This window comes from Dermacentor variabilis, chromosome 4 (genome assembly GCF_050947875.1).
Source record: "Dermacentor variabilis isolate Ectoservices chromosome 4, ASM5094787v1, whole genome shotgun sequence".
Classification (NCBI taxonomy): Eukaryota; Metazoa; Arthropoda; class Arachnida; order Ixodida; family Ixodidae; genus Dermacentor; species Dermacentor variabilis.
In genome coordinates, this window is record NC_134571.1 from 71,308,582 (window position 1) to 71,322,144 (window position 13,563).

General features: G+C 42.8%; 1 protein-coding gene across 2 annotated transcripts in view; it reads right to left on the bottom strand.

Annotated features, from left to right (window-relative positions):
* sff (BRSK family serine/threonine-protein kinase sugar-free frosting) overlaps window positions 1-13,563 on the bottom strand; it is a 145,482-nt gene that overhangs the window by 22,851 nt on the left and 109,068 nt on the right. Inside the window, exons 8-13 of one of the 2 annotated variants that reach the window (XM_075689416.1) lie at window positions 12,337-12,371; window positions 11,677-11,728; window positions 8,898-9,010; window positions 6,413-6,519; window positions 3,245-3,302; window positions 2,614-2,673 (exon numbers count right to left, since the gene is read on the bottom strand). In XM_075689416.1, the coding sequence (XP_075545531.1) occupies window positions 2,614-2,673; window positions 3,245-3,302; window positions 6,413-6,519; window positions 8,898-9,010; window positions 11,677-11,728; window positions 12,337-12,371 (425 nt within the window). Of the gene's footprint in view, window positions 1-2,613; window positions 2,674-3,244; window positions 3,303-6,397; window positions 6,520-8,897; window positions 9,011-11,676; window positions 11,729-12,336; window positions 12,372-13,563 lie in introns of both variants that reach the window. The other variant, XM_075689415.1, reaches the window with a different exon arrangement.

Here is a 13,563-nt window from a genome sequence, read left to right on the forward strand (position 1 = left end):
CCAGCTTTAACTTTGCATCTTGCACCGGGTTTTTCGTTGAACAGTTTGGATAGAAAAAAATTATGGGATTTTGCGTTCCAAAACCACGATCTGATGATGAGGCACGCTGTAGTGGGGGACTCCGGAAATTTTTACCAGCTGGGGTTCTTCAACATGCATCTAAATATTAGAACACGGGCCTTTTCGCATTTCGCCCCCAGCGAAATGCGGCCGCCATGGTCGGGATTCGATCGCGCAACCTCGTGCTCAGCAGCTCAACACCATAGTCAGAAAGCAACCACGGCGGGTAAGCTTCGATAACGTTAGCTTGGGCACATCGTATAGGTATACATGAATTTTGGACATAGAGATGATGCTATATAGTCTCAGTGGTGTGCAGAACGGCGCTACCTGAATAAACGTGCTATCAAGATGAGCTAACGAATAAAGAGAAAAGAAACGCCATACACACACTACGTGTACGGAGAGCAAAGTTTCATTAGTGAATAAGCCATAACGCCAGGTGCCGAGCGCAAATTGGCTCCTCGCAGCTCGGCGTCCTGCTTGTCAGCCGTTAGAGAGTTTGTCAACACGCCGCGAGAACCGGAGACACCTGGTCGCCAACTTCGCGGGGTTCTTCACCCGCATCGTGCGTGCTCCCGCCAAAGACATTGTCACGAGCAACCGGTTTCCCACTGCCGTTCGCCGCGATTCGGGTCGTTGTCGCTTCGCGTAACGTACTGACAGATTGATGATGTATGGGCCTCGCTCTGCCGTGCCGTATGCCCGGAGTGAGAGCGTCGCAGTGTCAAAGCCTGACGGTGATATGTTCCAGCTCAATAAAGCCGTGCAACACTGCGAAGGCTAGACGTAGCACTATCACTCGGTGGCCGAACACGTCGGGTTGTGCAGTTACTGATTGGTCAATGCCTTCGCCATAGATGTGCGCTCGCTGCGATTGACCAGAACATGGGCACCGACAAAGCATAGATTCTTCTCACGAACGACTAGCTCCAGGAACTTGGGCCATAGATTGGCCTACGGCAATTTCATAGCATCGGAAGAAGCTGTACGCAACAGCGCAGCACAGGTGCATCGTTTATTTACCGCAGCTACCGCAGAAAGTCCTACATGCCATTTTCGCAAATAGAAAGCGCCTTATATTATTACTTTGTGTAAGCACAAGACCTTTGCATACGTTTTACGTCAGTGTCAAGGTCGTAAGAATGCGTATCCGCTTAACACTTGGCGGGAACAAATGGCATGGCTTGATTGACGCCGCCGTTCTCCCGAGTAATTGATACAGCATTATTTTGTGCTTTGCATCAAGGCAGCAACGCCTTACAGTTACAGTCCTACACAGGTGTGTAGAAACAAGACCAGACCAGGTGCTTTGTCACACAGAATTGCCATCACAGAAGAAACAATGCAATCCATGTGTGACCTTTTATATCTTGCCGCATTGTTTCACTTTGTAACCACCGGAACAGATGAGCTTAGAAAAGCTGGGACGCTATAACGCAATACTATTCCAAACTTGTCTATTCCAATTTTGCAATCAGCCTTCCGCGATTGGTCAAAAACTTTTTTGGACCATCCCCACTTTACCTGTCTGTCACGCGACGTAACGAAAATCGCGATAGCTCGCCGTATGATATGACGTATACACGTTGGTTATGCATGATTTGACCAAACAAAAAAATAGTTATTTCTGATTTGACGCCTTTTCGCCATTACCCCTCGGCTATTGGTCAAAAGTTTTCGGGCTGAAGCCACTTCACCTACGTGTCACGCAACACAACAAACCGCGAAAACTCGCCGCGTCAAAGTGACGTGTACGCGTTAAAGATGCCTTAATATGCCGAACAAAACTGAATTTCTTCTGAGTAGCCGCAGGCTGCCCAGTTCCGAAAGGAATAAGGGATGGCTGCCGCCGATCGCTCAGATACTGGCTACTCGCACCTGCCGGAGAGCATGGGTTTATTCGCGTATAATCAAACTCTTTGCGTGGCCGTGTAAAGTTATCGAGCACTTTCGGCACGTTTACGACCTCGTTCTGCCAACTCTTTTTTGCTGAGGATCCGTTTTAGCGTCATTCTTAAGCTTCCGTTGCATTCCGCCGCAATTTTAGACAAGCCACCGCAAGCTAAGTAAGGGAAAGCGGACCAATCGCAGACGCCTGCACCACCCTCTTCATCCGGTTATCGATTTTCAGTGCAGTGGCTCGGCCTCATCGAATCCCTCTTCACTTGAACGTGCTCCTCGCCTCTTGTCAGCCAATTAGATAAGACAAGCCGCTCAGTGTAGGCAATGCTATTCGTTTTTCAAGCAAACAAAAGTGACCTCCTGTAAACGAGGAGAGCGTTTCATTGGTCTGTTCAGACAACACCTGCGGGTGACCGACTGATGCTTGCGTCGGCGTTTACGCAAATTTGACGTCAGGAGAATGGAATAAAAACATATTGGAATAGTTTTACGTTATAGGGCCCCTGGTTAGCTATCACGCATTTAAGTATTCAACTCGGTCTGCAAACTCTTAGCCTCTGAAATACTTCGGTTCGAACAGATAAGTATGTATTTTGCGACACTCGGGATAACTTGACCAAAGTCGTCTGAAGATATGGGGGTGCTTACCCGTACGGATAGCGCCGCGGTGTAATCGGTGATCCATCGCTCAACATATCAAAGGAATATCTGCGAAAAAAAATGCACTTGTAATTAGAGTCTACACAGCTCAGATATTGAGGGCTGTATGTTGACCCAGCGTTATAAATTTTGCAAGTGAGTCCGTGTAAATAACAGGATAACTTTGCTAATAAGTGGGACTAATCAACCGGGCGGTTACTTCTTGATGTATGGAGCACGCGAACTTAGCGAGTGAGTGGTGATTAATGGCTACCCTTGAAAACTTACTTAGAGAACTGCAGACAGAATCCGACTGCACCATTGGTACGTACAAGTATGCAGTTATGGACGCGAACACTTATGCACAGACATATGCTCGCACACATGCTCGACGACCAATTGTTCCACACTGAATAGCGGCTTCAATGTCTGCGATTACCAAGATTTTGAGAAACTACGCGGCAGTCACACGATACTGCGATACTTAAGTACACTGTACTTCTTTCCTCTCTTCCTTTCGCAAGCTGAAATACGGCTATCAAACTACTGAAACGACAGCGTCGCCATTTAGTCTGTGCTGTTGCATTCACTTTTGGTCTTCCATCGTGAACTGTGTAAATTATATTCAAACTACACTCACCGTGGTCCCGACCTTCCATTCACTTGGCACGTGTCCACTCTCTTGCGCGGAGGATCAGCTGTCGTGCACGGGACAGTGTAAGAGCAAGACACCCACGTTCAGTAACCGTTGGTGAATATCAACACACTTTCTAGGTCGCTAATCTTGTCGGGCTTTATGACACAATGCAAATTCACACTATGCTCGACCAGGCAAGGGAATCGAATTAGTTTTATTTCGTAATATCAAATAGACGAGAAAATTGCAGGTACAGATATTTGGAATGTATGATTACGCTGAGCAATGGAAGAATAAGTATATATTTTGACTTTCATTTTCAGTCATGCTCTAAAAGAGAGAAGGACATGCTACAAGTAAACAAAATGTAGATACCTTATCTTTAAAGTTCAACGAAGGTTCAACGGGTAATTGTTGCACAATGATGCAACATTGTGCACATTGTGCACAATTGTTGCACAATGATGCACAAGGGGGCATGTGAAATTTTATACAATGTCTATGTTGATATTATACAATCACAGGAAGCGCTGCCCCTAACTTATGAACTACTGTGGGGCACACCCTACTTGCTTAAGCTGATGATCGTTGAATCAGTTAGACATCTGAGCAACACAAAAAATAACTAGATTTAGATTCTCGTGGTGTGACAAACATGCGAAATTCCCTAATCCTAATTTAAGAAATAACACATTTTTGACATAGAATGCAAGTGGCTTGCACATTTTGTACATGTAAAAATTGTGAATACCGCCAATAACATTTTTCAAACTAATTCATCACGAGAAAACTGTAATGGTGCTCGTAATTTCATTGACTCCTGGACACGACATTATTTGAAAATATTCCAGTTTTAGTACCAATTTCACATGATTAGAACGCAAAGGACACACTTCTTGCAAGCTATATTTAAATAAATCAGCGCTAAATCTGGTTTTCCATTTCAGTGACGACAGACTGGCTGTTTCCACAAATGATGCCAATACTGTGAGAAGTGAAAATAGTGTAAAAGGGCCGATATCACTTTTTGGCTGGAGGATACCCCACAACAAATTGCCTATGTTGCCTCACTGCCCACACACAAGGTTTACCCTGAAAGCATCCATGCATAATATAACCACATGGCGATTTACGTTTTCAAAATTGACTTCGTATTCATTTTCATGTCCGTCAATCTTAAATTCTTAGAATGTAGGAGTAATAGCTCTTTTTTTTTTCTAAGCACCATATCAACCAGCATTAACGGAAGCGGAAGCATTGATTTGCTAAACTGATCCCGAAAGACTTCTAGTTTGCAAAAACAAGCAAATATTTCCACTGTGTAGCGTTCCTACTCATCCAGATGTAGCCACCAAGCCAATGAGAAAGCGACGTATTTGTGCTGTGAATGTGTATCGCATTGGCAGTGGAATGTGAGTGACTGTCTCCTCATGTATGACTCCCCATTCATTCAGTTGAAGTTATTGTTCGCGGTAGGGTCAGCTGCCTTGTATCAAAAGGTTTGGCTCGAAGTGATTGGTGGGTTTTTGTGAAAGCTTTCAGATTGTTCACAGAATTATTTCTGGAGACCATTACTGAAAAAGAAAGAGTTGTACCGGTATCGATGCATGTCACCGAAAGAGCAAGAAAAATAATACACATACTTGTAAATATCAGTAGCTTTCTCTAATGTCTAAATTATTCAGCTAAACACGATACCCCGACGCCCCAACTCTCTCGCTCTCGATGCTATAAATGAGTATCTTTCCTAATCGGTCAGCTCACTTCACAATAGTAAATTCTTTAATGTTTCCTGAAGTTACGGGGGGAGGGCGGAGAGGGGGGCGGGCGAAACCGCTGCTTCTGTAACGAAAACTATGTATTACTGCTTTTATCACACGTCAGCGCCTATAATTTTCGCAGTAATGCCGTACCGACTTTGTGCTTTTAAGTGCGGTCATCCCTAAATTATGAAGAATGTAGAAAAAGACAGTATTACTTCTACAAAATTTTCTTTTCGTTTAAAAGAACTAACTACGTTATTCGTGCCTGTTTCCTTCATTCAGCATATGCGGTGAAGCGCACACAATGCTTTTTTTTTTAGTTTTTCTGCTAGCTCTAATTCGAGTTCAAAAGAACACTCCGCCAAATCACGCATGTGCTTGTTATCAACGCTTTTGTGTTCTTTGTTTTTATGCGCTGTAGTTGTAACAAAATATCTGCAGCTTCATAGATTGCGCAGTGCTCCACGGTGTTGTTGCGCCATTTACAGACTAAGGACTAAGAAGTCCTGGCAAGTGCTCACGTCTCAATGACTGCTTTCCCATTAACAAACAAAGCATGCTAGAGTTCTTCTGTATCTCAGTGGAGTGCCGTACCTTCTATAAAAAGAAAGCAATTACACGCTTCCTGCACCTAATCAGGAGTCCGCATTCACAAAAAGCTTTTACGCTAGAATTGTTCGTCAAAGCAAATTCCAGCCAATTGGGATGCCGGACATATTATTGGCGAAGGTGGCCGGCCAACGGCAAAGACAAACTACGAACGAAAAGCTTTGTGAAGTCGGCCTCAGATCAAGTGAAACGTGCACCCTGGGGATAACGAAAAGTATTGAAAGTGAAGTTAATTATAGAAACGGAACGTTGTTTCCACAAACAGAATAGGATATGCCAGCACCTACGAATAGTGCACATCGTAAGAACCCATTCTGATTTTCATTAAAGTGTGCAGTAGTCAACTGGCTCGAGGCATTACTGTGCGGTGCAGAATCGTGAGGCCACGCTAACTGCGCCTTTCGGTAAACAGCCCAGTCACACAGCTTCCCGCTATCAACGACACTACCCATACCGAATGGGCTTCAGCGCCTGCCAAGCTGCGAAGTAAAAGCATGTCTTATCATTGTGCGTAGCATATTGTCCTCCGCAATGACTCTCTTCTCTGTACAATGAAATGCGTGAATAAGAACTATTTACCAATGACATAGAGCTAACTATGGAGAAAACAGTCTCTACCCAGAGATCTCCAGTGCCACATCTCCCAGTGCGCCGTTACTGTGTTCTAGGTAATTGTGTCGGGCTGTAAACATTCCTAAGAGTTTTCACTCCCCACAATTAATTTTGCTTTAATCCTATCAGCAATTCGCGTCATAATATGAAAAGAATGCAGTCAACGACTTACGTCGGTTTTCCTTACCCGATTCAGACCGGTTGCGGATGATGATTTCAGTCTCATCTTCGTACGACGGTTTTCTTCGTTTGCGATCAAGGAGCAAAAAGTAAATTACTTTCTCCGTGTTATGCCTGCAATGAAGTCAGAGTGAATTTTTAAATATAACAGTCTGGTAAAAAAGCGCGAACAAACTTTTTTTATCAATTCTTTGAATTATGAGCACCAGTGGCAGTGAAACGAGACTGCGGATCGTGCCCTGAATAGGCCCAAACCTTAGCACGAACGTTCTAACATCTCACCTCTCACTAACTAAGTTAATATAATCTTTTTAGCTAGAATTTGCAAAGCAATTGTCACTTATTAATGTGAGTACTTCGAAGATATCCTCCCCCCGTAGGTCGATAAAATTTTCAACTAAAGTATACTACAGCTATCGAAAATGCCACTTACAGTACAGGTATATTTTGTGATTAAACTACTCAGTCACTCTGAACGATCACTTCAGTCTCTAGATTTTGTTGCCTATGTGTTCACATTCAAGAAGTACACGGCAGTCTATCAGTAGGAGATAAGTTATTTAACTGCGATTTCAACTAATTAAATAGAATTGTAGCTCAGTAAGAGTTCGGATACCGATGTCTGAGTTTACAAGTGCGATGACGTCCAAAGAAATAAAATCTGGAGTTGTAGACTGTGTTTATTGTGATGCTATACCCAATTATGTTGAAGCAGGTTGCCCAAAGGCTGTATCCATTCAGAACTTGATGCTACCCGTGTCCTATGATCATCACGCTACCTTCGAAGCGAGTACAACTTAATAAAGCTGAAATTCGAAAACAATAACGTTTCCATAAGACCAAAGCATAACTAACATGGGCACTTACGAAGTCATTTTTGAACCGGAATAACATACGGACTTAGGGGTAATTGCCCTAAGAGATTGGGAATACGAATCGAACATTATACGTAAGCTTCCAAAATAGCCATAAATGTTTTGGATGGTTTTTGAATTCCGGCAGGCTTTATGCTGCATAGAAACTGAAAAATCCAAACTAATAGGGACTTCATTACGCTATGGTTAATGTTTCCGTATGTTTCGTACTATTTGGAGCAAATATTGGCAGATTTTCGTTACCGGATTACAGTACCGGGTTTGGAAAGTGAAACAACTCGAAATTTCGCCGTTTCTTGCGAGCAGCAATTACGAATTAGAAAATGGATCAAACTTGTGTATTACTTTCGTAATGACTTGGTTCCTTCTCTGAAAAAGTACGTAGACCTAGGCAGTTTTTGAATCTTGAAGTCATTTTATACGCAAACCGGTTAATAGCACCACAACGACAACACAATGGCAATGACGATGACGACTGCGCTTTCACACCCACGACATAATGACGACAACTACGACGAAGGCATTACGACGAATGACACGACAACGGCTTAATGACTACGCTTCGTCAGGTTGTCGCAGTGTCGATATTGTTACACTGTCCTAGTCGTCATCATCTTCATGGTAGTTGTCGTCGTAATGTTCGTGCAGCTGGCCCCACTCATGCCGTAGTCGTTTCAGTCATTAAGCAACCACCGTCGTCCTTGTTGTGGTTGTCGTTCTCATCATGATGTCATCTTCGTTATCGTGCCATCATCGTCGTACCGCCGTTGTCGGCATTGCGATTTTCGTATCTGCTAACGCGCTCGTTTGCGAGGCAGCGTGCTTCATCGGGGAGTCCTCAAGGCTATGTGGGAGTATCTGAACATTGCACGGATTTCGCTGCTCATAAAAGTTTGCAGTAATTGAAATAATAGAAAAAAGGGTCGCTGGGGTCCGATATGTTGTTATAGTATGAGTGATAGGCGAACTAACAGCAACTATGAACGCATTGACGGCCCACTACTCCACATATGAAACAAAAAATCAGATTGTTCCTGCTGATGACGTTTCTTTGAGGAGATATGTGGATGGCAACGGCTTCAACTAGAACATAAATGTTTCTAGCTCCTCAGCAGAATTATAGCAGTTGAATTTAGTTCTTTTATACGCTTGATCTAGAAGTGATCAATAGTTGCATTCTGGGTTATGTGCATGCGTCTGGTTGTACTTTTCGTGGCTAGCGAGGTGTTTTATTCTCCCTTGTTGCAATTTGCTATTCAGTCATACTGATGTAAATGCAATGTCTTCCTTAACTATAAAAATATTCAAGAAATATTCGACAGCACGTATACAGCCAAGTTACGCCGAGAGAATTAAAATACAGAAATTTTAGTTCATTTCAAGAGCTGTTAATATTCGCACACACGTAGATCAATAACCTCATTATACACACAAATATGCTGAGATGAAAGTTGGTGGGCGCTGTGTAAGTGATCCAATTACTTATAAAGTATGTTTGCAAGACGCTGAGATGCTGTTTTCGTGTACGTTGACTGCGTGTTCACAGACTTCGTGTGTAGGCCGTGTCACATAGCCTCGCGCAAGCATATGTGGGAAGAAGCAAGAATCGCTACTTACGTTGTGCTGAGAAGCTCTTTGACTAGCTTTTCTTTATCCTTAAAACAACCTAAAGAAGTCATGTTGGACAGGACGTCCGGGTCGATGTCGTCCACGCAAGGAATGATGTGGGTCTGTCGAAAACAGAAAAAAAAGTTATAAGGCCTCAGCTCTCTGATCGCTCAGGCATTTTCGGAGCTTCCTGGAACAGAATCCTCGTTATGGAACAGGCACCATGATTTTACTTTGCTTCAAAGAAACATGCTGCACGTAATTTGAGACAAGTCGACGATTAGGTAAACAAAAAGCAAAGAAAATACAAGCCATATGTACAAAACAATTCTGCACTTTCATTTGTGATTTGTCTTTAGTAAAGTGATCTTTAGATAGCAAACATTGCTTTTCTCGTTTTATGAATCGAGTACGCGGGTTCAGTGAAGGAGTCTTATTGATTGATCGAGCAACATACCTGTGAAATCGCAAGCGTAGTAACACTTTCATAGTAAGTACTTGCTTGGTTACTGACTCATTCAGGAAAAGCATTTCATGCCCATCATTACCTATATGCCTAAATACTTTGTTTTAACCGCAAATACCCAACGCCAGCTTTATTGTCATGCTGTCAAAAAGGGCCCAAGAAATTTACTACATCAATTAATGAATGCCATGCCGTAATGTCTAGAGCGTTTACTGACAGTATGTACACTCGTATTCACATTATGACAAACGGCAAACGTTTACCAGTCAGCATATATAAACAGAAGCAAGAAATACCGAATGGGAATTGAGAAAAATATGAGAAAATGCCAGAAGCAAAGAGAGTGCAGAAAAACAAATTCGAGATAGAATACAGATGGAAATGAAGATGGCTATGTGCATGGACATTCGCCAAAAAGTCTAGCCACTTCCTAAAATGTTTCAAAAGAGAACCTGCTAACAGAGCATCGCCTTTCACTTAACGTTACAGTACACGCAATGCTACAAAGATGTGATGATGACTTCATGATGAGATACATATGACCTGGTTGCTTTTTTTTTGCACACAAAATGTGGAGAAGAGTATTTCTAGACTATTGCATAATGTATATAAAGGGCACTGCACCAGCCCACACCTGTCAGCGCATTAAATAATGTGGAGCAAATATAGACACCACTTAATTGGTGCAGGAAACAAAAGTCATGCAATACTGGTTTGTTTCCGCCCTCTATAACGGTCAGCATACGCGCATCGACAGATAAAACATGTGTTTGTCAATATATTATGCGATATTAGGAACTGAACTGCTAGCTAGCACATTATGACAAACTTGCATATTTTGGTCATCGTGACGAGGCTACGCCGACAGTTATTTCTCTTCGAGCAGCCAGCTGCTACGGAAATGGTTTGTAGCCAGAAATTTTGTCACTTTGCAGTGAAGGTGAAGGACCAAAATCTTCCGAAAATGTCAGTAAATCATATAACTCTTCATTGGGCGAATTTGTAAGTAGAAAGAGAAGCCGCGCTCAAATCACAACGATAAAGGCGAACAGAATGGGCGGCCGCCGTAACTGATCTCACTGGCCAAGCCCGCCCGCTATTCGAGAACGTAAAAACCATTCACATCGCGCGCGCTTAAACAACCCTCTTTCGCTATAGAACCGGCGACAACATTAAAAACACTTGGCTACAGTAGGTCCTCCTTCGCCGACCGGTAACTAGATAATGGTGATAAACCGGGGGAAAACGGTCGACGGGAAAGAGCAATACAGCGCACGCGTGACAATATTGTACGGCGTAAAGCTGCTGTAACAACGCAGGCGATACCACGCGTGGTCACCTCTAACGTGTCGTTCGTCCGCTGCATTGTAAATGGGGAACAACAAAAATTTGCGACGTGAAATGTACCTATTAATAGGCAATGAAGGTTTCTATCACATTTAGCACTTCACATCTTGTTGAGGACGTCTTAAGCCTGTGACAGTGAGGCCAAAGACAGTAACTAATGCAATATTCCATAGAGTTTCCTGATGATTTTGTGTTGCTTATGCCGAATAAGTTAAGCAAGAACTAGTACGAATGCCACCTTTTAGTCATTCAACACTTCGTATTTGTGCATTGCAGAATGACTGATTCTGTGCGAAACGAACTGTCAGTACGCGCTATCGTATTTACGCGTGTGAGAAGCTTTCGTAAGGTGCAAATAATCCGCTCATGAAACAATAGTGAAGCAGTACAGGCACACTCTAAAGTGACATATTGTATGGTGCTGCCATTTACATGTCTCCAGTAAGCTTTTCTATTTGATACGACTTCTTATGCACATGACCTCCGACCTTTGTACCCTAACTTCTTAGCAGTGTGTAGAAATGGAACTTCTGCTTGAGTGGTCACGATGAACTAATACTAACTTTAACAAATAGGCGGACATGAATCCGACGAGATCTTAGGTACAAATCGCCAGCATTCTTTATGAACCTTCTACAGCACCTAGATTAACTGGATATAACTGGTACTGCTAAGGTAATTTATTCTGTCGAGCACAGCGAAACTTTCTGCGAGTCATCAACCTTGCTAAACGTTCTTAATTTCTGATTGTGCACTGTAGTGTTCGCACGAATCATTTAACAAAGCAAGTAAATTAGTAAGTAAATATGCCGACATTCTGAAAGTATGTGACCTACTGCCTCAGCAACCTTTACGGTATTATCCCGGTTGCCCATGTTTGCTCAGTTACTTGCTCACTTTCCACTTACGTACACCTTAGCCCTACATGTTCCCTTGTTGATTTAATAGAGCAGCAAACATTGTAAGTCGACTTACCTGTACAACTTCCTTCATGGGCAGCTCCAACTCCAACTCTGTCTTGCTTGCACTAAAAGGGATAAAAAAATGTGTCAGGTTTTAAAAGCTTGTTTCACAACATACGGTCTATTTGTCCCTCTCAAGTACCCACACGTGATAGGCCAATATTATGTCACATTCGCCTAAAGATTATAACGATGCGTTGAGATGTTCGCATATTCTCCCTAAACTCGCTCACATAATTTATGGGCGGATGTCATCGGTGGGGTTTCGTAGGTTTTATATCGTCCCGTATAGAGTGCTAAAACAAAATTATCCTCTTCGTCAATTACACTCCGCTTTATTATCCGCCGCACCAACTCCCCAATGGCCTGGTGAAGGACGAACGATATCTGTTCTTGGTCAATGGGAGTAGATTTGTTATGGGTATTAGACCTACAAATGTTTTCTTTTGTTGTGATTCATCCGTTAGAACGGTTCGTTAGTACAAGCAGGAAAAACTGCTACACAAAATCAATTACACATTTCTTAGATTTTTTTTTTTACTTTCCGTAAATATTTGCTCGCAGTACGCCAGTGGTATCGCCGGCTCTTTTTTTTTCAGTGTGCATAGTAAGATACAGAGAACAAAGCTACGCGTCCTTCTTGGTTTCGTGTCTGTTAAGCGTAAATACTTACGCGGTCACCCAAGGATGCTTCGTCACATCCGCTAGCTGCGTCCAGAGGATAGCATTAGAGAAGAAAAAGCATAAACATCAGTTCAATGTTCCGTGAGTGTGCCTCAACAAATGCAGATTAAGATGCTTGCGCATATGATTAAACCGTAGTTTACATTTTTCACCAATCTGTATACAAGTTGTCAATTTTCTTTTCAACTCAAGTAACAGCGCCGCTGCGAAAGGTGTGCTATTTTCGTCGCTTATTGCGTACAAGCAAGATGGCGTAAGAGCAAAAAAATGTTTACTGACATCACAGCGTACAAATATAGTCTATTTTACCTCAATGTAACCTTTCGGGATGGACACCAGAGGAAAAGAGAACGCTCAACTAGCTTTTATATTTCAACAGCGAAACACAACTTCGACAATCGTTCAACCCGGACCGCATCGCTGAAGGGTGAAACATGAGGAAAGCGTTGCCTTTAAGATATTTCACGCAATAAAGTCATTAGCAATCAATCAATTCTTGCGCTTTTCCGTCAACATCTTCACCTTTCTCGTGCAGCATCTCTGCAGTGATGAAACTTCATAGACTGTCGACGCTTTCTGTGCATATTTATTTACGTCCACAATTTGCTGTCACTCTTCCGGCATGCCCACAGAGGTAGCTCAGTTGCTATCACATTGCACTACTGAGCTCGAGGACGTGGGTTCGATTTAGACCGTAGCGGCTGCAGTCCGATTCGGGTGAACGGTAAAAACGCACGTTTACTTCAATTTAGGTGCACCTTAAAGAGCCGCAGGCGCTGAAAATTAATCCCCAGTTCCCCACTGCGGCTCACCTTGGGCAAGTAAACCCAAACATTTAATTAATTCATTTTTGACGATATTATATTAAGTTCTTTCTTGTGGTTACGACTACAGTGCGTGTGCTTTAAGACTAGATTATTCAACATCGACGGAGGGCAGGACTCAATTTAGCACGAAGCTGGAAACTCACATGGAACTTCTCGGTGCAGCAAAGAGGGTGAAGCTATGGTGTACTGAGCCTGAGACGCGATGGTAACCCAAGCACTAGAGAGCTGGTCACTGGCATTAACAGAGTATTGCTACGGTCATGTTGCTGCTATGGAGCGTGGCTTTGTTTTAATGGCATACATCACCTAAATGGAACAGAAAGGGTCAGAAAAATGTGTTTTTTTTTATCAGAAGTTCCATTTCAACGAAAAACACAAAAATCGCCACC